This window comes from Harpia harpyja, chromosome 19 (genome assembly GCF_026419915.1).
Source record: "Harpia harpyja isolate bHarHar1 chromosome 19, bHarHar1 primary haplotype, whole genome shotgun sequence".
In the NCBI taxonomy this organism is placed as follows: Eukaryota; Metazoa; Chordata; class Aves; order Accipitriformes; family Accipitridae; genus Harpia; species Harpia harpyja.
In genome coordinates, this window is record NC_068958.1 from 7,101,270 (window position 1) to 7,127,234 (window position 25,965).

Here is a 25,965-nt window from a genome sequence, read left to right on the forward strand (position 1 = left end):
TAATGCTTTTTGACTACCCAGCATGAATGTTGCTGTGTATGATAAACCATGATAACCCCACTCTTCCCAAACTCTAAGACATTCACATGTGATGTAATACTTGGTATATATTTTATATATATATACACAAACTAATATTTCTATCTGCACCTCAGAAAATGCAAGAGATGCGTTTTAAAGAAAACAGTCTAGATATCACTAAAGCCTCATTTGGTAAGCAAAATCAGCATAATGGTAAATAACATCATCAACCAATTTAGCAGCGCAGAGGTGACCAACAAGATAAGCAGCTAGCTGGATGGCTGGCTATAAGGAACACATGAAACACATACCACAACACTCATCTAAACTAAAATAATTCACATTGCAGAAATTGCTTCCTTCATGTCTCTTTGGAGCAGCTTTCCCAAAGAAAGAAACAAAGGGAGAATGAACAGTGACAGTATGGAGACAGCATGGTTTAGAAAGGGCTAATCCTACTCACAGTTCTTCGACCTGTTTCATACGCAGAGATACACTGCCGACTTCCTTAGTTATGAGAGTCCTGCACAGACAGAGGGAGCACAGCAAATGCATGCAAAAAATTAGTCAGATTAACAAAAATAATGAAAGCAGCAGCTCCATTCATGGGTTGTCTGTGGTAGGAGATGGTTAAGAGTTCACATTTAAATGGAGAAAATTAGGTGTCATTCAGAAGCACACAAAGCAAATCAGACCAGGAGTACAATTCACATAAGGAAACCTCAGCAGTACAGTTGAACTCTCTCTATAAGGTCTCCTCATTTCCTGATCATTGTGCCATGTGACTGTAAACTAAAGGGTGGTCCCCTCTCCTTAGCTCTAAAATAAGGCACCCCTGTTCTAGTTCTTAAAAGCAGCATGCAAACCCATAGAGAAAGCTACACATTATTAAAATCCTGAACAATGCATCACAATTTTCCAGCATCCTTTCTTCTCACTGGTACAAGTATTTTTATTATTTTGGTTGGTTTGATTTTGGGGGTGGGGTTTGTTGGTTTTGGTGTGTTTTTTTTTTTTCTTTTTTAAATTCTAGAGCTAAAGCTAGTAATTATTGTATGTCACTGTAGTAACTGGTGACTCCAAACAACTGAGTGGGAAGCAATTCTCGTGTAGAATGACACCATAGCTGTGCAAACAGATGGGAGTATGCATAAAACTTTCAGCTTTGGCTTCTAAGTGGCTTGATAAGATGAGCCAGTAGCTCACAGCTATCACCCACAGCACTTGCTTGAACTAATCTACAACTACCATGTGCTTTAGGAGGTTATTACCAAGCAGCCATGCGGTTTTCTCTATTTGCAATGGCATGTTCCTCTTTTAAGAGAGGGTGGGGGGGCGGGCAAAGAGGGTGGCACGTTTTAGCTTATGTAATGGCAACAAATAATGGCACCACATTTCAGGAAAAGAGGTAATGAGCTGGCACCAAAGTAGTCACAGCTCCTAAGGAGGTCACCTCCAGAGGCAGCCCTGTATAGGGAGGGTACTGTACTTTATGTAACCAAATTTAAGAAAGCTTTTCAAAACAGATCACACATTAAGCAGTGACAATTACAAATACAAGAGCTGCTTAGGACAGATATAACTCACAAACAAGTTTAAGTTGTTAGGTACAACAACAAAAGGAACACATAAAATACTGAAGTCAGACAGCAAGTTGAGCTCTAGTGTCATGAGTTTTACAGTTAAAAAATGGGAAAAGCAACAAGAAAATCTAGAATAAAACAACTGAATATGGTGCCCCTGGTAGAGGAGCCCCTTGTTTTGCTCCAGTTAATTACTCCGTAGTGTAAGAGGCATCAACTTAAACTTCTAGCATATGCGAGGCAAATGCCAAGCCAGCAAATGCTGGATGGATGTCATATCCCATCAGTTAGATCTTACTGGTTGTCAATTTGCTCCTGTCGCAATGCTATGCTGCCCTGCTCTTCGAGGAGATTCTCTCGGGATGCAGACTGGGCAGGGTCTAGTTTCTTCACATAGGCAGCTGGTACAAATCCCTGACGGTCATTAACTTCAACCTTCCACCAGTCCTAGAAAGAAAAAAAAAAAAAAAAAAAAAGCAGCAACCACTGTGAGGCAAGCACCAAGCATAAAGTATGCTGAGCAAGTGAAAGCTGCAAATTAGAGGCTTCTATTAACGCAAGAAAACCAGTGATGCTCACAACAGTTTGCTCTTTTTATGGAGACCATTTCAAACAAAATATCTCTTGAAGACATCAAGGTCTTACTTCCATGTCTCCCCTTGTGTCTGGTCAAAAAATTCCTCAACAGTAGGGAAATAAGTTTTCTCACAGACACATGCCCTATAGCATATGTTGTTTATCTGACTTAGAAAAGTTGGCAGCTATAGAGGAGTCATGAGAATGAGCTGAAGTGGTATGCTGAAGTGCTGAAGGGGAACATGGACTAAATGTGCAAATTCTTTAACTTCTTTGAATGCTCTTACAAAAAAAAAAAAAAAAAAAAAAAAAAGGCTCCACAGAAAACACAAAACCAAGTGAGCCAAAAGCAGCTCAGCAAACCAGAAGGCAAGAGCATACCTTGTTGGTGCTGTTGAGTAAGGTGAGGATATCTCCCTTTTTCATAGTCACCTCCCGGGGACTCTTCTCTTGGTAATCATAGAGTGCCAGAACAAGCTCTTTTCCAGTTTCATCATCTGTGGGAGCAACTTGTTGCTAATGAAGAAGAAGCAAAAGAAAAATGAGTCGTTCCATGTTTATTACAATTAATGTAGTTGTCCTAAAAAATACTTCAGCCTTAGCAAAGCTACTGCAATGCCTTAAAATGATTCTTGCTGAAATAAATGTAATGCAGATAGACTTATTTTAGGTGCTGCCTGGGCTTAAACCTTGAAAACCACCACATTATACTGTTTTCTTCCAATGCAACATAGCTGCCTGTTATGACTATAAAAACAGACCACTAAATTTTTTGAGAAAATCAAGTACAGTCTGCAATAAGTTCTCAAAAACAACAACTGTTATTAAGCTTTGTCTTTACCTTTTGCTGACCCAAAAATTTCAGCAACATGATTAGCATCCTTCCTTACCCTGCATGACTGGGCCTGTTCCCTTAACGCCTGTATGCTACTGCCGTAAGCAGAAAGATCAGACATCAAAGCTTCATGTTTCTTCAGAAGAGCCTGAAAGCAAAAGATAAAAAACAACATGTACACCTAGCCATTTTACAAATACTACTCTGCTTAAAATACATACTTCGGCTCCATACACGGGGAATGTGGGTTTTTCAGAGCTGCCAGTCTTGTGACTCTCATGAGAATAAGTACTTCTATTTATTCACAGGCTAGATAATAGTCCAAATGCTTCTGGTGCTTTTCCTCTACCTTATCTCAGAAACATTGTTTGTTGTGACCAGGAATACCACATATCACTCTGGAAATAGCATTAAGTTTGACAGTATGCCTTTAAACTGCACTTCATTTTGATGAAATGTCAGTCAGCAGTGTCTGGGACATGGTGTTTGGCCACAAAATGATACCAGTAAAACAACTCTAGAAAAAAAATTACTTCCAGACCAATGAACTGCTGAAAATCAGACTTGCACTGAAATGAAACATCGAATGAGGAATTTGCTGATATTAGTCATCTTATACTTTACAAAAACCCTATTAAATAGGTGAATACAAACATAAAGTTTCCTTACAATTGGTTTAATATACTGAAGAGCAAAATTTCACGTGCAATAATGAAGACACAGGAAAAACTGGCATCTTTGACCCTAAGCCAAAATTCAGTTTGATGAAAGAATCTTCTGCCCTTTTTCTTAAGAATCCTGACATTAGCAGAGCTCCTTACTTTTTTACCACTGGACAAATCCTCACTCTGTTTATGCAAAACTGATTCAAACAACAGTCTCAAATACCTCAGCAGAGTCTTCATCTTTTCCATAGTCTGTACTGCCTACAATGGGCTCCTTTTCCCTCATCCAGGATTCTGCCTCATTAGCATCAGCAAAGTACTGCTGAGCTTGCAGGGAATCCTCTAGGTCTTGTCGACGCTGAGATGCTTTAGCTTTCAGAGAGTCCCATTTTTGGTTTAGCTCATTCAATTTGATTTTCACATCGTCAGCTGCAAAATGTCCTAGGTAACAGAAAGAGAGAGAACTGAAGGACTCTAAGGAGACATAAGTAATACACACTAAAAGATTACTTGTACTTCTTGAAAGTCACAGAAATTAGACCCGTTTAAACCTATGTAGCCTATTCTGACTAGAATAGTGAAAGCACAACTCAGCTTGTCCTTTTGCTTCAGACTGGAAAACACTGTACCTGTCAATCAAACTGTTCTAGGAATATTTGAATCATTAAGAACAAAACAAGCCACATCATAACATTTCTTCTCAATGATGAAACAGGAAAGGTCATCTCTTTCCAGTGGCAGAGTTTTGACAACAGACAAATACTATTTCAGACATGCATTCTGAATCCTGGAATCAGCGAAATGTTTTTAGTATTCTGGCATTAAGAACACCCAGTCAGAAATAGATACATGCTTATTTAAAAGCAGGAATGACTCTTACTGTCTTTGTGGAGGATCACCTCTCACATCATGATTATGTGTATCAGATACAAACCTTTAACAGATTTTAAAATGGAGACTAAATATCATAGGCACAAAGCTGTTGAATATAGGGCTCGTATTTGTTTGTCAAGAGCAGATGGAGATCTGTGAAAATCATGACAGGTTCCCACCAAGGAATCTATTTTCAGGCGAAAGAAAGACCAGAAGTTCATTCAGCTAGCAGATACCTGTCTATTGCTTGGATAAAAACAGGCAGTAATTCTTAATTGTACAGGGCCAGAGAACAAAGTCCAGCACAAAGACCTTTGCATTTCTGAAAGAGAAAGAATTAAAAAACATTGAGACATACCCTCTTCCACCATAGCATTTCCTTTCTGTGTGACTGCTTTAATGCGGGGCTCATGGCCTGCAATTTCTGCCTGCAAAGCCTGGTGCTTCTTTAGCAGATTTTGGACGCCAATTAAGTCCTTGCCTGAAAGACATAAAACAGTTAATCAGCTAATTCAGAGTCATCAGACTAAACAAAAATTTCAAGGAAGCTGCAACCAGTGCTAGACAAACTTGCAGAAAAAGTACTATCACAATGAAGACAGAGCACTATGAAAACTAAGTTACCCATTGGAATTGTAGAAGTAACATAACAGTTAAAGAACCATGGGCAATGGCAAATATGTAACTCCAGGCAATGTTAATTGCAATAAACATTTCAGAAATTTCCAGGGAATGTTCCATAAAGAGACAAGAACAGAGCAGTTCTGACATCTAAATCCTGGAGATATCGGGATGGACCAACCTCGGTTTGTTGAAGCTGCAATAGGTTCTTTTTCTCTAATCCAGGTCTCTTCATCCTCAATATCACGGAAAAGCTGCTGCAGGCGAAGAGAATCTGCAAGTTTCTGCTTGCGAGCTACCATGGGATCCTTTAGAGCTTCATAACGAGCTACTAAAGCTTCTTGTTTCTTCTTGATATTGTCAGCATCAAAGTGCCCAGCATCTTGGAACTGGCGTGCCTGGATGGTAATGCCATCTATACGATCCTAAAATTAATTCAGCAATAGCATTATGTCAGAATTTCTGTAAGATGGCTGCAGTGACTGAAAACATTTTCAGGTCTTAGCTAATAAGCTATGTTGTGACAGAAGAGAACCTCAGCTGCACACTGCCAGTGCAATAATTTTGGTAATAATTACATCCTGGATAATATTCAACACATTATGTAAATGTAATAGGTTTTAATCTGTCAATTTCATAAAATAAACAAAAGATTCTTGAAATTACATTAACTTTACAGATGCGCTACTCTAGATGAACCATTTTTCAATTGTTAACAACTGGTAATTCCAGTTGTGGGAACCCAGATTTTGTTGATTTTCTTGGTGTGGATTTAATTCCCCTAAAGATCATTTGCAAACAAAGGAACCATTTGCTGTAAAGTTCTATATTTAAAAACTGATCTGTTCTCCCTCCCCTCCCATTTCTTAGAGCTATATGAAAACAAACTGAACAAGAATAAGCTGTTTGCAAATGGAGAGTCTAAGGGGGGAATTATTTCCTACACAAAGCACAGCACATCTTTTTAAGCTGGTATTCACAGCACAGAACACTGCTGTGCTGTCAGCAGGTCACAGTATGGAATTATTTTACTTTTTCAAAAAGCTTATTTTTGTCAAAGTCATGAAGATACTCTTCTTAGAGACATACACTTTGTTCCAGTTCAAAATTATTTCTGATAAATAAACTGTAAAGCCCAAAGCCACAAAAATAATTAAAATACAGACCTGCTAAGGTCTCTGGAGTGAATACTATTGAGTGAGCAGATCTAAAAGGGCAGGAAGAAAAATTATTTCCCTTACCTGATGGGCAGCCACATCTGCCTCTAGCAGGGCATGTTTCTTCTGAAGATTCTGAACATTAGTAAGATCTTTTCCATAATCATCAGAAGCCAAGTGTCCCTCTACTTCATACAGCCATAGCTCAATGTCTTCCACATTGCGATTAAACTGCTGTTGTTGATTGGCTTCACGCAGTTTTATACCTGACCAAGACAGAGTGGCAAGAGGAACAGATGACTTAAGTTTTCCACTTCATTTAACTCACTTCCTGTCTTCTCCCAGCTAAACTCTCTAGAAAAAGAATTGCCCATATTCTTCTGCGCAAGTCATACCTTTGAGCTCAGTGGCCTCCAGAAGTTTCTTCCACAAGCTGATAACTTCATTCATGCGAGCTGCCACTTCATCAGATGCATAGTGATTGACATCAATCAACTTCTGGCCAGCTTTCTCCAGTGCATCAATACGACTCTGATTAGCAGAAAGCTCTGCTTCAAAAGCCTGATGTTTCTGAACTTTACCTTGCAAGTTTGATGGATCCTACAGATGAAGAAAGAAAAAGAACCTTTCAGTCCAAAATTAGTATCTATAGGTCCCTGAAGAATTTTTAAAATTAGACTACATTCATATACATGCCAAGATGTCACCAGAGGATTTGGTGCCAAAAATATGCCTTAAATCAGAACACTTAAGCTACTGAATAAGCATGATTACAGTATGATGGGAAAATTGCCCTGGGGGTCAGGGAGAAATTACAGTTCCTTCTGTTGCCATTAATACCGCCTACTATCAGCAACATTTTGGCTGACACTGCTTCCTATCATTAGGCTGATTACATTAAGCCTGATACTGCCTTAAAATTACTCTAACATTAGTCTTTGTGTTTACCTTGTATGCCTCATCTGTTGCAGTTTTCATTTTTTCATTAACCCAACTCTTTAGCTCATCAGAGTCTCGGAAAAACTGCTGCAGATGGAAAGAATCTGCCAGTTGAGCACGGCGGTACATAGCTCTTTCATGAAGGGCATTTCGGCGGCTCAGCAGCTGAAAAAAATAAAAAGGTTTTTAAATTCTTCAAGCTTGTAAAAACCACCACTGTATCCATACTTTTGGGAGAGCTCCTCTGACTTATCCTGTATTGCAGTCATACCATTTAAAATAATAAAGCAGAACACGATTCGAAGTCTGCAGTCCAAATCTATTTTGGATACTTACAGCATCTCTGCGTGTAGCAACATCATCCATGGCATAATGGTTATTCTGAATCAATTTAGTAGCAAACTCATCTAAAGCCTAAAGAGAAAATGGTTTCCATTTACTTGGTGTAATAGAAATTGTGCTAGTTTACTTAGTAGTAAATTCTACTTAAGTATATTAAATAAATTAAATAGTACTTAATTCTCAAAAGTTTATCACAGTAAAACTAACAGAAAGCCATTAAGATAGCTATTGTTACACCCTTTTTTACTGTACCATCATCTTACATGTGGAAGAATGCAGTTTTTTGACAAATCATCATCCACACGTGTGCTGGCATGGTATGCAAGCACTGGGTTACTCAGCTCTCTGAGGCAGCAATTGAGCTCTATCCTATCTTTTCCACTATTTTCCATTTTAGAGACAATACACATAATTTAGAGATAATACATCCCACATAACAGCAGATCATTCTGCAGAGCAAACCCCATCCTTCTCTATCATGCTGCAGCAGCATCTCCTCTCCAGTCAACAAATTCACCTGTTTTATTTCTTGCCCATTTAATGATCACCTAATGTAAATGTCTTACTGTGATTTTCTCCTCTTGGGCACTTAGGGATTTCTCAAAGTCTTCATGCTTCTTCAGAAGAGCCTCCACACTATCCAGAGAATCACCAAGGTCTTCATTCAGCAGAAATGCCTAAGGTAAGGAAGCAAACACATTTTCATGTTTCCGTGCTCAGCTACTCTAAGTCAACTCAAGCATGGCCAGTGGTGTTTCATACCATATGATATTATTGAAAAGTAAAGGATGATACACTGGGATGGTGTTCTCTGTACACCTCTAACAGCCAAAGATTCTGAATCATTCTTTTTAGCTTCTTATTCAAACAGCATTTTACAAGAGTTAACACACATAAAAGCAATCTCAAGCCAACTCGTCACAACTAATAGCTTCAGCATTAGATGGAAACAGTCATTGTAGCAGCTTGGGCAGTCAGATAAATAACTCTGCACAGCACCCTGCTCTCTAGTGCACATTTAGTGGCAGCCACTAGTAAATACTAGTAAATTGTTTTAAGTCTACAGAAGACTAGCCAGAAATGAAAATCAACCATAACTGGAGAGTTCAAAGATATGCACTCACTTCTTGTTTGCTCATCCAGTTGTCAACTTGTTCAGTATCTCTGTAGAAAAGCTGCAGGTCCATGCACTGTTCGTACTGTTGTCTGCGAAGCTCCCATAGTTCTAGCAAGGCAGATCTTTCATCTGAGAGGATGGTCAGCTAATGGATTGGGAAGAGGAATACATAATAATTTTATTTAACAGTCCTGGTTCATTTCCATCTCAATGTAAAATCAAGCTGTGACTCTAAAGAAGTGGTTAACTTGGACTGAAAATTACCTCCTGTGTAAAGAATCATTCTGTTACCAACATCATCATCCTCATATAGGGCAAGCCTTTTCTCAGCTTATCAAGCTTGCCTAGTGGCTACAACCTTCTGACTTCAGTCAGAAAACTCTGCTTTTCCAAATTAAATCTACTCAGAGACATTTAATGGACAACCACTCTCTTTTTGACTGCAGACCTATTTGTAAGAGAAGCTCTTCAGCAAAACATCCTGCTCTCTCAGCCTCTGAAATCTTTTTGGCCCACGCTCACTGACGGCATTTGAACTGTCTGATTGACCAATGTTTCAATATGCAGACTTCATAAGAGGCCCCATTAGTTTGAAAACCAAAATTTAAAAATACTACATATTTACTGACACTTCTGATAGCAAACCTAAACTTAGATAAACAGATAACCCATTTTTCTTTTGGCGGAAAGATATATTAATAGTTCCTAATAGATAGTGCTAATAGTCCTAATAGTTCCTACTAATAGACAGGCAGAAGCTGTCAATTTGAGAATGAAAAGCACACATTACTTATATGCATTAAAAAAGCCCTGTAACCTAGAGGGATGATACTTTGCAGCTTATGATCTTAACAAGAAATGAACTTTTAAATTAAGGGACACAGAAGAGACAAAATTCTTCTAGGAGCTCTTGCTCTCAACTTACCTTTTCTTTAACTTCATCAGAAGCATAGTGCCCAGCAGCAAGCAAAGCCTGGCCAGACTCATCAGCAGATTTGAAGCTATCTTCATGGGCATCAATTTCTCCCTGTGAAAGGGGATGTGTGTAAGCTGTTACCAACATTTATCTTAGAACAGAGTGTCAGAATATGAAAACTGCTATTGAAAATAACACAGAGACAACAGTCTGGACATCTGAATGATAAACATTCAACTATCTTTAAATACATTACATTAAACACGAAAACTAGAATGAAATGGATTACCTTATGATGCAGATAAGGTAAGTATAAATTCGTATGTTAAAATGAAACTAAAGGTTGGTTTTAAGCTACACTCTTTCTGCTTACATATAGGAATTCCTCGTGATGGAGAATTAAGAGTCATTAGTACAACTGACTGCTATCAGGTCTAATAATTTTTTGTAAAATATTATCATAAACATTCTTAAAATACTTACTTATTAGTGTATATCTACTATCAAGAAACAAAGTAAAAATATTAAATCGGGACAGCACTCTAGTACCGTGTTAGTTGCATGACCAATTGATTCTAGTGATACAACATCAGCAGTTCTGACTTGGAGACTGCGTTAGACATATGTATCAGTTGTTGAGGGTTGCTGACCGGACGTGGCTGTATAATATAACCTTTATACCTTATGTTCCTGATGTCTATCTAGAAGGGCTTCTGCTCCAGCGACGTCATTGGCAAGTTCATCAGCATTTATCAAAGCCTTCATCTCAGTCACCCAGCTGGTGAGGTCTCGGAAGTCCGCAAGAAAGCGCTGCAGCCTTAGGAAAGCAAAAGCAAAAGCAAAAATGGTTGGGAATAATTTGTTTGCATGGTTTCTCCATCCTTACCTCAAAGAAAGGGTTACAAACATAAAAGCTGTTCCTCAGATAGAAACAAAACAAGACAATGCAATCAGAATATTAAATAACTAAATATGCTCTCAGTCAAAAAAAGAAGCCTTTTGAAGTTAGGAAAATGCAAGGTTCAAAATCAATTTCTCAAGGACATGTATTGCATATAACTTACAATGAAAGTAAAAGAAATATTCCTAACTACAAGCCTGTACGTTGAAGGCAACAGAAATCAAAAGATAGTTCTCAAGCAGAGTGTTTCAAGATAGCCCATGGGACTGCTTCTGTCACAACCATAACACAGTGTGTGTGTGGGGGGAACTGACAGAAAGTTCCAACTGCACATGCCTCAGCCTTAAAACAACATGCGAACAAATTCTCAGGTTCCTTTCAGCATGCTTTTACAGTTATTGCCTTTGGCATGTGCTTAACACTTATCAGCAAAAGTGATCAGTTTCTGTTTCCCTTTTAAACTTGCTGTTAATTGATCTGAAGAGATTATGAGAGGGAAGGCAAAGGAAAAATGATTACTTGTATGGGTCTCCACCACCATAATTCTTGCATCATGGGAGGGAACAAACAGCAGAAAAACAAAACCAGAAAGGATGTAAACTAACCACCAAATTAGGATAAGTTTCACTTTAGTATGGCTTCTCAACGGTGATCTAACAGATTATGTTCCATAGACAACCAGGCTAGTACAGAAACAAGATTGGATGAAGACAAGTCCCACAGCAACGAAGCAACTATCACAGAAACAGGTACTTCATTTAGTATAGGACAATACATCAAGCAATATACCATACTTCAGCCTTCACAGAGAATTATAAGGACTCCATAGTGAACAGATTTGAAATATGTGTATTAAAAAAACCCAGCAAAACTAAAATATAGTCAGAAAACGTACTTCAAAATGCAGATATCAACTCCGATGGGAAAAAAGGCAATGTCCTAAAAACATCAAGGTGTCTATTTTCATAATTGATCCACATCCAGAGAATGACCAAAAGCTGTATTTATTTATCATATAAATATTTCTTTTACTACAAGTTATTGTAAAATACAATTTGGTGAACAAGACTGCTTCTGAAAACACCAGAATCATCCAAAAATTTTGGAAACAGCATCCCTTTCTTCTCCTCCCAAGAGCCCTCTTCTCAAATTTGAATAAGGAAGAAAGGTTGTTTCAGCATGATAATATTCCTACCTGTAGGAGTCATTAAGGCGAGCATGCCTCTCTGCTGCCAGAGTTCGGATCTGCTCCCAGTTGGCAATCAGCTCCTCCCGCTTCACTTGAATTTGAGAAGCATTTATTGGGTGAGACTGCTGCAAACGGTCAGCTTCTGCACAAAGGGCCTTAACCTAAAGCCAGTCACAAACAGTGAGTAAGCTTCCAGCCTTTTACAAGCAGGTTACCTTGTTTAAATTGTAGGTAAAATGCATCTCGTATGGGTACCTTATCTTCCAGAGCTGCAAGATCTCTTTCCAAGCCTTCGTGCTTACGCAATAAAGCCTGCACACTGGCTAAGTCTCTGCCAAAATCATCTGAGGCCATCAACTGCCCTTTCTCCTTAATCCAGCTGATTGTTTCATCCACATCCCTTCAAAACAAAGCAGAAATTGAAAGCAGGCTATCTTGTATGGAAAAAGGAAGGAAGCAGGATGTTTTCCTGTATGTATGCCAGACATACTGGCATACAAACCCATATATATAAACACTGCAGCCAACTACAATCATCCTTTAAAAAAATAAAAAAAGAAAAGCCACAACAGAAAAAAAAAACCACAACCAACCCACAAACACCAAAAAACTAAAAAATTATACTTTTTTTTTTTTTTTTTTTTTTAAATCTCAAAAAACCTTGAAGCATATTGGCAGGCCATTCTTCAGATGGTGTCACTAGATGTGAACAAGGAATTATAGCACCACTGAGTACCATCACCTAGTAGGTCCATTTCCCACTCTGGACCCTTCTCCTACTTAATTACAGCAAATCTCAAAATGCTGTAGATGGAGATGAGGATAGAAAAAACACTGCTCAAAGACCACCAGAACAACTGGACTGACATCCATCTAACAACAAAAATCCACTCCTTTAAAGGCTCATGTAGGACAGAATTGGAGGAAAAAACCCTCAGAGGAAAGGGAAGCAAAACTGCCATTAGCAGGAATGAAAAAAACTGCCAAGTGTTGAAAAGCTAAATCAGAATGACTATTCTAAGGTAATTCTAGAACAACAAGGTCCTCATTCAACAAGTCATGAGGAAGAGTAAAGCAAAAATGTAACAGACGACAGCAGCTCTTCTCATACTACTGTATGCAGCTGAATGCCTCATTAAACATCCACACAAATATTACATCACTTCAGCAGATCCAGCCAAGATCATACCTGTTGAAGCGCTGAACTTCAGCTGCCCCAAAGAGTTTTCCTTGCCTCTGAAGGGCAAGCCCCTTAAGACGCTGCCAGCTTGCATTTACTTCATCCTGTTTGGACTTTATCAGTTCCTCTTCAGGGTGTTGTTCCTAGCGAGCAAAGGAAAAATGCTATTTTCATATGTTCTGTGGTTTTACATCCATTCACAAAACCTTGAAACACTACTGCTTTTCAAGACATCAGTTTATAATTACTATACTTTCCAGATGATCACTCAATTCAACAGTTTCCCTGAAACCTCAGTGTGTAAACATTCAATGCTCTTGCAGTACTTTAAGTTTCCCTATGTACTAATAAGTCAATGGGAAGAGGGCTGTAAACAGTATCTTTTTTTTCCTGGAATGCAATACTTCCTGCCCTGTCTTCATCCTTGATCAAGCCTCAGATGACATACCAGAAGAGAAGATATATTAATCCTGATTGTCCAGGGGAAATACATTTAACCCCAAATACAACAGTTTCTGTTACTAATCACTACTCTCCACATTTTCTGGAACATTCTCAGCTGGGGCAGTTACTCAAGCTGTTCAGCAGAAGAACAAATTAATCAAATGATGACCACTTAAGATTAAGATAGCCAAGTATCTAAGCACATGTAGAGTAAAGCTTAAAGATCTGCTACCAAACCAGAGGGAAAAAGAGGAAGTTGCAGACAAAAGCTTGCTGTGTTATACCAGACTTGCCAAGAGAGATTTTCAACACATGAATGTTTACCTGGATAAGTTTGCCAGCAAACTGGTTCACTTCATTTACTCTTTCCTCATGAGCTGCAAGGTCTGTCTGGAACTCTTCAAACTTCTTTTGCAAAACCTCAACGTGCTCTAAGTCTTGCCCAAGCTCTTCTGAGGTCACTATTGCTTCCTAGCACATCGAGGAAAAAAAAAAAGTGAATTTCCAGTTTATCCTATGGGAAATCACCACTAAAAATCAGGAAGCAAACTGTCCTGATTTTGAATAGGTCAAAGACAGTTACAATCACCGTGTTTGAAGTCAGATTTAAAACTACAAGGTTTCCTCCATTAAACTCCACTCCCCCCCAAGTCTGTCCATTATTGCAGGAAACATGCAAGATCACTAAGGGTATTATTTTTTCATCTTGCTTGCTCTTATTAATTTTTCAAGTTATTGAATATAACCAATTCTTCTATCTTAAGTTTTCTGTTCTATGCACGATGATCACTACTACAACAACCTAAATTACTGAAAGAAAATATGCACAGAGAAAACATGCTTTTAAAACTACAAAATGATTGCCCGTGTTATTTCAAAGTACACACAGTGACTAGAATTTGTTCACATTTTTAGATTGTTTATGGGCATTTGCTGTAGGCTTCTGAAGCAAGATTTCTTTATGAAAAGTGCACCATCATATACAGTAACAGTTATGCAGGGTTTACAGTTTGAACCCACAGTGACACAAAATAGCAAACCATCATCAAGAAAACCTGTATGATCATTTTGTGGCTTTTTTTCCTTGATAGTGTGGTTTGTGGTCTGTTTCCTCAGAGTTCAAAGAATCAAGAGCCAACAGTTCTCCTGCAGCTAATGTCCTTACAATGTGTATCTAAAGATATTCCAATCATTAAGTAATTATGTACACACTGCTTGCTGGTTAGGCTGGCTGCTTTCTATAACAGATCATTTAGAACACTTATAAAAAACATTTGCTTTTACATGTTGTAGATTTCCCTTACAGGAAACTTGAATTTGATTACTATGAGAAATATGAAGGTCTCCTCAAAGCAAAGAAAGAATTGATTATGTTTAACTATGCTCTCCAACTTGCAGGCTTCCTCTTAGTCTAGTACCTTTTTTTTGTGGCTGCAAAAGAAGGAATAGTAGTTTGCACACTTACTGCTTATGCAATATGAATAAACTAAATAAAATGTGTAGGTGCCTTTAAAAGCTCTCTGTGACTACCTGAACTCCAGCAACTCTATGTTGATAGAAAATTTCCACACAAACACATCAAATTTCCCATCAAGAACACAGCAAAGGCAGATAATAATATACCTTGTCATTGATCCAGTCCAAGACATCTTCACATTCCCGTAAGTATTGCACCAGCTTCTGTGCTTGCAACAATTTGACTCCCTTCTCTCTCATCTTTTCCAACAGTAACTCCCATAGTCGGTGCAGCTCCTGCAGCCGAGTCTAGAACAATAGGATGTTGTTACTAAAATCCTGTATCAAAGATGATTAGATATATTCCCTTCCTGACCTTAACAGAAGATTTTTTTTTTTTCCCCAAAGTTGTACATCCTAAACCTTACTTTCGACAAAGGGTGGACAAACCTCATACAATTCCACCTCTAGTCATTAGTTTTCAAATGATGTAAAGTGATGTAACAACACAAAATTAGAAATTACTGAACTGAGTATTTACACACTTGTTATTAATTAATGAAGCTATCAAATAGTTATCTTTACATAACTATGAGGTAAACATTTTGAGATAAAATTTGATTTAAATTCCATGCTAGCGTGAAGTCAGACCAAACATTTGCTGCTATCCCCTTCAAATGTTCAGCCTTTTACATGGAAGTCAACTCCCAATAAGTGAATCTCGTCTTCATTTGGGATTTATTTTTATTTAAAGATGACACATTTTGTTTCAAGCCAAATTCATACCACTTTACAATATTTTAATCATTTCTCTTAGCACTAACCAGTTAATACATTTAGCCAACATTGTTAAGTAACATAATACTGAAATATCAGGAGCAATTACTAGTTTTAATATTGAGTCTCTGTCTGGCTGCACTCTACCTTTCAAAACTGTTGGGAGCAACCATAAATTTTATAGACAATTAAAAGAAAAACCACACTCCCACACAGGCACACAACTTGCAAAACAGGAAAGCATCTGCTCCACCCATCATCTATAACGCTTTGCTCATCGAGATCTGAAACTTGAAAGTCACGCTAGAGAACCTTTTGAACATCTAGCATGGGTGGATACCCATTTAATCCATTTAGAAAGTTCAGTTAGGTAGGTTTCAAGGGAGAAAAGAGCTCACTCTATTTCCTAGGACTGCCCAAAAGGATAGTGCAAATTGTCAACCAAGGAAGAAAGAAGACATTGCAAAAAGAAGTTGCACTGCACAGCCAAAAGTTTCACCTACTCGTATGTGGAACCCAACTTGGATAGCCGTAACTATTGGGCGCTGTGCAGTCCGGTATGGCGTGAAAGACTGAACCATTAAAAGGCAAATTACCACTCCAAACAGAACACAACTTATATTAAGCAGCTAAGACACGGTATTATTTAAGATCACCCAACTGCAAAGCTTTTTTTTTTTTTTTTTTTTACTATTTGTGGTAAAGATTATACAATCACAATGAGGTTTCTAAAATAATCATTACCTTAGGGTTTTTCTATACAGTGTATAAAAAAAAAATTCTGCTTTTCTTAGTCCCATCTTTTCTTAGTTACAATGAAACGATAAATGTATCAGTTAAGTTTGCTAATCACTACAAAAATATCACAAGAGTTCTCCTTTTGAAAAGTTGTAACAGCTCACATCCAAATCTTATAATGAAAAAAGCTTTAAACAACTTCTCTGCCTTAAAGAAAAATGCAGCCATAACCAACACTGAAACAAGTGAGGCTCAGAAACAGCAGATTTAATAAAATGAGTCCTAGAGAAGAAGCTGGTATGCAGAAAACAAATAAGTGTTTACTGGTGGGGTATGTGCATGTACGTGTGCGCGCTTGTGTGTGGGAGTAAGAGAGAAAAAAAACTAACGTAACCAGAGAAAAATGAGAATACATAGGAGAAGGAGAAAAGATAACTATGAAGTCATTACATAAAATCTACAGTTTGCTCAGACTTCTAAAACATTGATAACCACTCAAATACTGTCAAATATAAACCTATTTAGTGCAGCAGCAAAGGTTTTAAAAATACATTTGTCATTGCATTACAAAGGTTAGGAGATTTAGAGAGAAAGAAAAAAACAAACCAACAGTAGATCTCAGAAAAGGATTTGAAGAAAGCTTACAGCTTGTTATTGAGGAAGCAGCTGTCCTAAGAGATGTTCACTGCTGGATAAACAGAGCAGACAGAGCACTGTACTTGGAGCTCACAGAAAAAGCCATGGAACGCAAATTCAAAGAGATTTGAACATATGGCCAGTACAACTTAACCAGAAAGTAAAAATCACTAGAGACTTTATCTGAGCCAGAGCACACAGAAATTAGATGTCTGAAGTTTACTGGTATCGTTGCTTGTCTTACTTAAAATTTTTATCGCAGAAAATTAAAATGTTATGTATAACCAAAAAATGAGTGGTCAACATCCCTGACACCAGGCCTTGTGAATTTGCTGTTTCTTGATATTTGCCATTTTGGGAAGAACCACAAGTATAATTAATCATTTGCCTTGTGACTTTCAACACGTCTTTGAACTACCCATGATTTTCCAGTCCAAGTTCCTGGACTTCCCTGGCAGACAGTTCACCTCAGAACTGGATCCAAGAAAAGATATGAGCTGGGTGCTCATGAAAGAGAAAAATATCCGTAAGCTTCACAAATATAAAATTCTCTTGTGATTTCACTAATCAAATACCTGTAGAATTTTAAAAAGTGGTTTAGAATATGGAGTTATCCATGCAATCTGCACAAAGTGTCTAAGGAAAAGCCTGTAAGAGGGGGAAAAAATAAAAAAAATTTAACACTCACTCTTATGGTTTCAGATGCAAAATGGCTTTCATTAATCATCTGATTTCCAGTCTCATCCAGTTTAATAATAGCCCCCGAATTGGCCTGCACCTCAGCTTCAAAGGCTTGGTGCTTTTGCAGCTTCCCCTACAAGTAAAAGATCAAAAAACATGACTGAGATTTGGTGCACAGCCCTCCTCCACATTTCCCAGCATCAAGATTTTTAGTGTATTTTATGCATATTCTGTACCAACAAAGAAACAATAAAATAGTACAGTTGAAATCATAGCTGTATCATGTGTTTCACGAGTGGATTCAAACACCCCAATTTTAGTTATTTCATTATTGTGTTTGCTCTCGTACACCGGAGTGTTCAGACATCTGAGAACCCATCAGCTAGTTCCACCCACGCAAGATTTTTTTCCCCTACAAATATATTTTTTTGTGGAAACAGTAAGAGTTAATTCACGCTTATTTACAGAGCCAAAGCATCCAACAAATTCTAGGATTAAACAAAGCTGGTTTTACACTACATTACATTGAGTAACTTTCTTTATGCTGATTTAGCATCTAATCCATTATTAGAAATATTCCAATTACATCAGTGAAGAAACCAGGCTTTTGAAGAACACTTTGCAAGGCCGCGGGTATTTGCATCCATCTTTCTTCACCACTCTCAGATCAAGTTACATTTATGCGTTTATTCTGTTTATCCCAGTTGACCTGATACGCCCTAAAATTAATAGTACAGGAAACATAAAATGGCAGTAGGACTTGCCTGTAAATTGCTTGGGTCTTTGTAATTTTCATCAGATGCTATCTGCAGTTTCTCTTGGATCCATTTTTCAAGCTCATCTGCATCACGCTGGAAAAACTGGAATCGATAGGAATCTTCAAGTTTTTGGCGCCTTAGAGAAGACAGTTCCTTGAACCTGTGGTAACGGTCCAAAACTTGTTGACGCCTTTCTTGGATATCTTCTGCTGTTTCCAACACTTTTACACCACTTGGATCCATTTTCTGAAAGCCAAAAAAAACCCCATTTTGTTTGTATTATAAAACAATGGTAGGGCAGGAAGAGATCCATGAAAGAAAAGCCTGCTTTTTTTTCAAACTTGCATGTGGTTTACTTACAGTCTTACTCTATGTGTGCAGATATGTATATAAAATATAAATATTATACGTATAAATAAAAGCACACTTCTAGCAGGAAATAAGGGGAAAGAAATATTTATAAAGACATTTAACATCTACTTGTTTTGGAAAAATATGCCTGCAGTCATATAAAGGCCACGTCATCCTGGATAGTAGCATGCAAGCATCTAATACAAATGTTAAAAATATGTTTCTGTGCACATATATGTATGTAGATATATAGACATAACATGTTTCTTGTACAATGTATAAAATCTGGAAACATTTTATTTAAAATACTCAATATAGATAAACTAAAGTAAGAATATTGCTGTTCTTTAAACAACAGCTGATCCACATATATCTATATATATTATACATACATATATATATACACACACACATCTCTGTGTGTGACATATCTCCTCTCTGTTCTCTCAGACGATTAAAAAAGGTTACAAACCCACCCTGCCACTCCCTACATCACCTTTCAAAAGCCAATACAGAGGCTCACAGTACTTCATAGATCTGACCTTAGACAAGTAAGTCAAGGAGCATTTCATATAACTACTGATCTTGCTCTGACTGCTTTGACTGAAAATCCTTATACATTGCTTTATATACTAAAACCTGTTATTGTTACCACAGACAGCAAAGAACTGACTACTGTTCTGCTTTATCTCCTCTCTATTAAAATTGGGATAACCTTTAATTTTCAGTTCCTAAAGTTTCAAAAAGCAATTTGATTTTCAATAAGAGATCTGTGCATTAGAACAGAACTGTAACACAAATTTTAAAAGTAGTATCATTATTGTCATCAGAGTTTGGATATTTATCCACTTACTTGACAACTCACTCGGCATATCAAGAAGCTGTTGCAAAAAACACTCCATGCTTGAACAATTATGCAATTAATGTCTTGATCTACAAGTGTTTACATGTATAGCTCACTTAATGCTTTCATTATAAATTCTGTAAGCATCAAGCTAAATGTACTTCTCATCAATCCTATCAAAGACAGGGAAGAAACCTAGTGTGCAACTGCATACTAAAAGACAAGGGCAATCTCTTAAAATACGTTATTAAATATTAAATTGTTATTTAGTCATTAGTTAGCCACATGCTTTAATTAGACATGTATCTTGCATAATTGTATGAAAAACTCCACAGGTTGGAAAGTGATCTATATGGCCATGTTTTCTGTTTGGTTTCTAAGCACTTGTAAAGGGACCATCTGATAGAAAGGAACATATGGGGGCGAATTCACACATTCCCGAGCTCTCTTCCAACAGTCCCACCCTGCAAGAGGACAGCCATTTCAGCAGCAGTTGTTACTCCTGTGAACTCTGAGCCCCAACTGCATTGCGGCAGTTTAAAGAAGGAAAGAAAATTCAGCTTTGCTTTCTCTTCCAGGCCTGGGCGTTCCACTCATTATTGTCAAAAGAAGGCAAGGAGAAAAACAAAACAAAACACACACCACAAAAAACCAGTCTGTGTAGACTGTATTATATAAATGAAGTCCAGGTTTCACCAGGCAGTGGCACCAAAGGCTCCACTTGATTACTGTATCTGAGTATTAAAAGATCAAACCCCTGAACGCAACTTGAGCTCAACTACAGATCTGTTTTCCTGAGAAAGCAGCTGGTTTTTTCAAGCCCTGTTTCAAACAGTGTTTTCCCTCCAGGAGAGCAAGTTATTGCTAAAAACTTCTTCCCCTGTGCTGTCACACTGTGTTTGAATTCCAACAGCACTTCTTTTAAACTGAACTGTGTTCAGAAATAACAAAGTGGCATTTAGTCTAAATGTACTGCACAACTGTAGCCTGTCTCTCCGCTTATTCTGGTTATGGGCATTACTGGGAGAAAATGAAATCCTAGTTAGTCTTTAGAACGCCGTACAGTCTTTTGCTGTCAACTTGTATTTCAGTATTAGAAATAACCTCCACAGCCCAAGTAATTTTAGACCTCTTTAAATTATTAAATTATTTACATTATTAAATTATGCAAATGATTAAATTACTTAAAATTATTTTTACATTTTTAAAAACCACATAGGAGACCTCCTGTAATTTAGCCTGGTAGCTGGTTTGCCTCTCACCACACAAGCCATGCAATCTGGCTCATCTTTTTGCTGGAATTCATTAAAAGAAAGGCTCCTTTTGTAACTACAGTAAGTCAAGCTAGTCAATTGTAAAAGAAGTGCTTTGGTCTAGCAATAATAGACTGTTCTTTCCTGCAGCAGATCAGCTGACGTCAGCAAGTCTGTGCTCTGCCAGAGCGCGATCAGCAGTCACTGGGGAGCTCTGAACTCAAAAGTCATCGATGCTGCAGAATGATGCAGTCTACCTCCAATGTTTTCACGCTCAAACTGCATTACGCCCCTTGAATACGAAGCAGTTCTCCAAGATGTTTCTAAACCTTCTCGGTTCAATGACACCATTCGAAGGCATCTAGGATACACCTCTGCACCGCTAGCAAAAGAACCGCCAACAAGAAGTTATGCTTTATGTTTTTAACGTGAAAAACATAGCTTAGATTGGGAGATACACAAATGCCCAGCCCGACCCCAGATAACCGGCCCCGGCCCGAGCACTGTGCGCAGAGACAACATTCTCCACATCGCTGCTTGCCTCCTGCCCCGGCTGATAAGGTCAGGCAGAGTGAACCTTCCAGGCAGTGCGGGCAGGAGGAATGGCACCGGCTGGCTCCTGCCCAGAGCCTCGGCCTTCCAGACAGCCGAGGCAGGCGTCATCGCAAAGACGTCCCCAAACCAGGGGATCTTAACTGTCCTGAAGGCATTTGCCACTGTACTTTTATGCTGTAAGACTAACTTTAGAAAGCCACTTGTCAGCTTATGTCTAACTAAAAAAATAATCAGAAATGCTTCTTTGCACTGTACCACTGTGGTGGTATTTAAAAAAAAAAACAACAAAAAGAAATAAATTTAAGACAAAAACCAAAACAAACATATTACTCTCATCCTTCAATCTACAATGATTAACCTTCCTCAGATGATCCAAATTATACAAAGGGTACACTAAAATTTGCATGGGAGTATACAACTGCAGATATTTATAGACACCGCAGTGCAACAACGATGATGTCAGCAACATCATTCAAGTTCGGGAAACAGCGGTATCGAGGTGGGTTAAACAGGAATTACAGCGGTGCCACCAGGGCTGACACACATAAGAGCTGTCAGCACTTCCCTTACCAAAACATGTTTTCGGGGATTTAAAAACTCAAATGTAAAATACATTCAGTGCTACACAGATTTTAACATATTTTTAAAGCCAATTACAGGAAGCTTAAAGAATTAAACTCCTTTGCCTGAAAAGCAATCAGATACCAGTATATAAAGATCACTATCTTAAGATTTAGTAAAATAATGACTTTCTCTTAAGACAAGTCCTGATGTGCGTTACATATATTCAGCATACGTGACCCTAGTAGTAGCTTGTAATACAAGTACTTTACTTATCAAAACACTCTCTGCTCCCCAGGTATGCACACATGAGCAGCTTGATGCATTTTTTTTGCATTCATCGGCATTACACATCCTAAGTCTTGTCAAAAGAGCATTTAACTGATAGTGGCTACTCCCTCCTGCCTCCCTCTTCAGGGACAGGAATGGATTGCTGGTTTTTCTTCTTTAAGCAAAAAAATATGAATTCTAATACTGGATGTGAAAATAACCTTCAAAAGGAAACGACAGAGGAAAAAAACCAATGTAGATTTTTTCCAACTTTCATTTCTCCCATTCACAGCTTCCTCCAAACCCTAGGGAAGAGGTAAGCCACTACGTATGTCTCGAACACAAAAACACCACAATTGCCTAGTTTAGTGCTAAGTTAGTACATACTAGTACTGCAGGTAAATAAAAGAGAATCCTTCTGAAAAGTATGTGCAGCACTGGCTCCTGCTGCTGTGAAGGGAACTGCATGAGCATACTGTGTTACGAAGAAGTAACTGAAGGATGTCATATCATATACCCTGTCTGAGAGGATTTAAAACACCACTGAGACAAAATCAAATGACCAGGCATTTGGTTTGTTATGAATTTAAATCTACAAAATAAAGAAATTTTAAGTGTGGACTACATGCAGCAGAACCCTGTGTCCAAATACTCCTGTCCTGGTCACTGTCAAGGAAGGTCACCTACAGCCTCAAACCTCTACAAATTCCAAGCCAGAAAAATAAGTCAAGTGCTGCAGTACAAAAAAAACAAGCTGTGTTGAAGTCACTGCTTAATGCCATAGACTCATACAGACTAACCACAGCACAGGTAAAATTCAAACAAGCCCCAAAATTTAAGTAGGTATTACAGGGACACAAGAAACTGTAGCATTAAAAGAAAAAAGGCAAATTGTTTGAACTAAAGCAGGCTGCAAAGCTAGTGATTTAGGCTGATTAGAGGGTTTGTGCACAGCCTTAACTATGCACTTCTGAAATATGGAAGACAATTAAAGACCTGTTCATTCTTAGGCACTTAGTCTTAGAATTTTAATTCCACTATTCAAATAAAAGCAGCTGAATTGCCTCTCTGAATTTGGTGCCTTTATGTATGAGGGGTTTCTTGGCTTTGTATTGGTTTTAGTATCACCAGAGACCTCTGATAAAACTATGCAGTGCTGGCAAGGACTACACTCTGCCAAGTCCTCCTGAGAAAGCAAATTACCTTGACTGCATTGCAGAAATGCAGAGTTTACAGGTAATGTGATATTACACAATAAATCCCAGCATTTTCCATTCCCATTTGTTATCTTTTCATTGTAATTTTAATTGTAGTATAAACATTTACATTACTATCATTTCCAAATAAAATCTAGTTGCTTGTGTTACCCAGCTGAAGTTTGGTCCGTACATCCTATTTATTTTACCACCACTGAACGGAAAGCCACAGAGATACATGAAAAGTTACACCACAACAATACAAGGATTATAAATTTGTGCAAGTGGATGGAACAGGAACCAAAGCCAACTTCAAATGCATAATGTTCTACAGTGTAAATCTTATCACAGTTGATTTTTAGATGCTATAAGTAAGAAGATACTGCTCAACTACTTTAAAAAAAAAAAAAAAACTCTTAGAAAATTAATCCACACCAAAACCTGATCATACTGAACAACTATAAACTGTTCACACATCATGCATCACAGACAGAAATTAGGAAATCCAAAGTATTAAAGGAAAGGCAGATCAGACTCAACACTGAAGTACAAATAAAGCACCTGCTATGTAGAACAAACTCTCAAACAAATGGCTTTTTGTTACAAATAGGTCACTGCAATAAAGACAGGCAAGTATGGCAATGACACTTCATGCATTATGTAAAAATACCTGGACTTTGACTTTACGAAACGATGACAACATGATGGAGGAATGTAGAGTCTAAAAGGGAGGTGGAAATGAAGATAACATTCAACTAATGACTAGCATAAGGACATGGCTTAATTCTTTTTTTTCTTTTTTTTTTTTTTCAAAATACATATTCTGTTGCAGTACATGTTTTATACTTTCCTTTTGGTTCCTTGCAACAATTGGCATGATTCTTACGCAAGCTATTGCAAGTGACAGACCTCCCCATGCAAAAAAGGTTACAAATATAAACAGGAAAACTTAATTAATTTGGTATGTACTAACCTTTCCAGTTAGTTTAAAAACAAAACAAAACCAAACCTACCATAATCTGAAGGTCAAAACAGAAAGTAAAGAAAGCTATGACTTGGCAAATGATGCTTCGTGCTACAGCATAATCAAGTGTGGTGGCTTAATTTAAAGACACAAACTCACTAAGAAGGTTTTGAATAAACATCTACAAAGATGATTACTTTCAATTACCACAGTAAAAAAATGGACAAGTAGCAGTTGCGACAGAAGGTATTTTTTGAGATGGCTAATTATGTAGCTGTCAAGTGTATCTAACCAACTGAATTCTTAGCCAGAAATTTCCTCGCCTCCCCATACCCTACGTTTTCCCCATGAGTACGCTGCAATCCCTGAAGCAGTTCATGGACAACTGCAGTTATGTGTCTTTGTGCCAGCTGAAGCTAGTGCATCTCTCTCGTGGCATTTGCATGGCTTAATGTGTATCAGTTGCAGCAGCAAGGAGGCAGCTTGCCACTCCATTTGATCCATGGTCAGCTATGGGAGTACAATGCTGGACTACGCTTGGCAATCTCCATCCACAGCATCTGCAGTCTGCTCCACCCCATTTTTCTGCTGCCTACACTCCAGGGACAAATGGAAAAAACAAACTCCCACACTATACTAACATACAGCGGAGAAAAGGGAGGAATTCAATACAGGGGAAGCAATTAGTTGCCCCCCAAAAAGCAATGTATTTACGAATAAAACAACTACAACCCCATAAATACATTAAGTAGACAAAAATAAGGCAGCAAAGACACCAAGTTGTTTACATTAAATTACTAAGGTTAGGTATAAATATAATAGTTGAGAAATAGGAATTTCACACCAAGAGGTACCACCCTGTCTCAAGAGATTTAAAGCTTCTCCTACCTTTCTGCCGTGCAGGAGAAAAATGTGTAAAAAATGCTTAAAAGACAGTCTTTGACACTCAACATTTTTGTTATTGTTGCTACCTTTATGTTATTAAAAAAAAAAACAACACAACCACAAATATGTTTGCTAACTTCATCAACTATGGATCTCATAGAAGCATAACATCTAAATCTGATTTTAAAATAAGATTTCTATTTCAATTCAACCAGTACGGATATATTTTTTTTCCCGACAGGAATGGAAATAAATTACTTCTTGTGAACAATGTAACCCGCTATCTTTGTTCAAGTATTTTCCACAGCTTAACAATTCCATTACTACAGTTACAGATACTGCACACAATGCAGCAGAAAGCATTCCATTTTCAATCTTTTGTTCATTATTCTCTCTGCACAATTTATAAGTAAGGACAAATGAAGATTTCATGGAAGAACTCACTGCTAGTTGCATTTAAATGCATAAAAATCACACAGTGGGATTTAATATTTGTTTTGAACAAATCTGAATCACTGACCAAGGCCTTTCAGTGAATACAGTCATCAGAATCTTCTGGCACTTTGCTGAAAACAAAATGCCAAAAGAAAATGGATTTTTTTTTTTCCAGAAAGATACAGAACCATTTCAGGCTGAGTTGGGGTTTTTTGGTCTTTTTTTATTGGTGATTTTTTTTTTTCCC

General features: G+C 37.8%; 1 protein-coding gene across 14 annotated transcripts in view; it reads right to left on the reverse strand.

Annotated features, from left to right (window-relative positions):
• Window positions 1-25,965, reverse strand: part of SPTAN1 (spectrin alpha, non-erythrocytic 1) — a 53,208-nt gene that overhangs the window by 25,762 nt on the left and 1,481 nt on the right. For 5 of the 14 annotated variants that reach the window (XM_052814308.1, XM_052814305.1, XM_052814312.1 and 2 more), the window contains exons 1-24: window positions 24,105-24,152; window positions 18,411-18,650; window positions 17,654-17,779; window positions 16,095-16,163; window positions 14,983-15,123; window positions 13,684-13,830; window positions 12,925-13,058; window positions 11,991-12,135; window positions 11,742-11,896; window positions 10,327-10,462; window positions 9,655-9,756; window positions 8,737-8,874; window positions 8,179-8,289; window positions 7,607-7,684; window positions 7,280-7,435; window positions 6,727-6,931; window positions 6,416-6,597; window positions 5,356-5,599; window positions 4,912-5,034; window positions 3,904-4,121; window positions 3,071-3,163; window positions 2,562-2,696; window positions 1,903-2,051; window positions 485-544 (exon numbers count right to left, since the gene is read on the reverse strand). In XM_052814308.1, the coding sequence (XP_052670268.1) occupies window positions 485-544; window positions 1,903-2,051; window positions 2,562-2,696; window positions 3,071-3,163; window positions 3,904-4,121; window positions 4,912-5,034; window positions 5,356-5,599; window positions 6,416-6,597; window positions 6,727-6,931; window positions 7,280-7,435; window positions 7,607-7,684; window positions 8,179-8,289; window positions 8,737-8,874; window positions 9,655-9,756; window positions 10,327-10,462; window positions 11,742-11,896; window positions 11,991-12,135; window positions 12,925-13,058; window positions 13,684-13,830; window positions 14,983-15,123; window positions 16,095-16,163; window positions 17,654-17,779; window positions 18,411-18,650; window positions 24,105-24,137 (3,320 nt within the window). In that variant the 5' untranslated portion in view covers window positions 24,138-24,152. Of the gene's footprint in view, window positions 1-484; window positions 545-1,902; window positions 2,052-2,561; window positions 2,697-3,070; window positions 3,164-3,903; window positions 4,122-4,911; window positions 5,035-5,355; window positions 5,600-6,415; window positions 6,598-6,726; window positions 6,932-7,279; window positions 7,436-7,606; window positions 7,685-8,178; window positions 8,290-8,736; window positions 8,875-9,654; window positions 9,757-10,326; window positions 10,463-11,741; window positions 11,897-11,990; window positions 12,136-12,924; window positions 13,059-13,683; window positions 13,831-14,982; window positions 15,124-16,094; window positions 16,164-17,653; window positions 17,780-18,410; window positions 18,651-24,104; window positions 24,153-25,965 lie in introns of those variants that run through there. The other 9 variants (XM_052814315.1, XM_052814316.1, XM_052814314.1 and 6 more) reach the window with 4 other exon arrangements.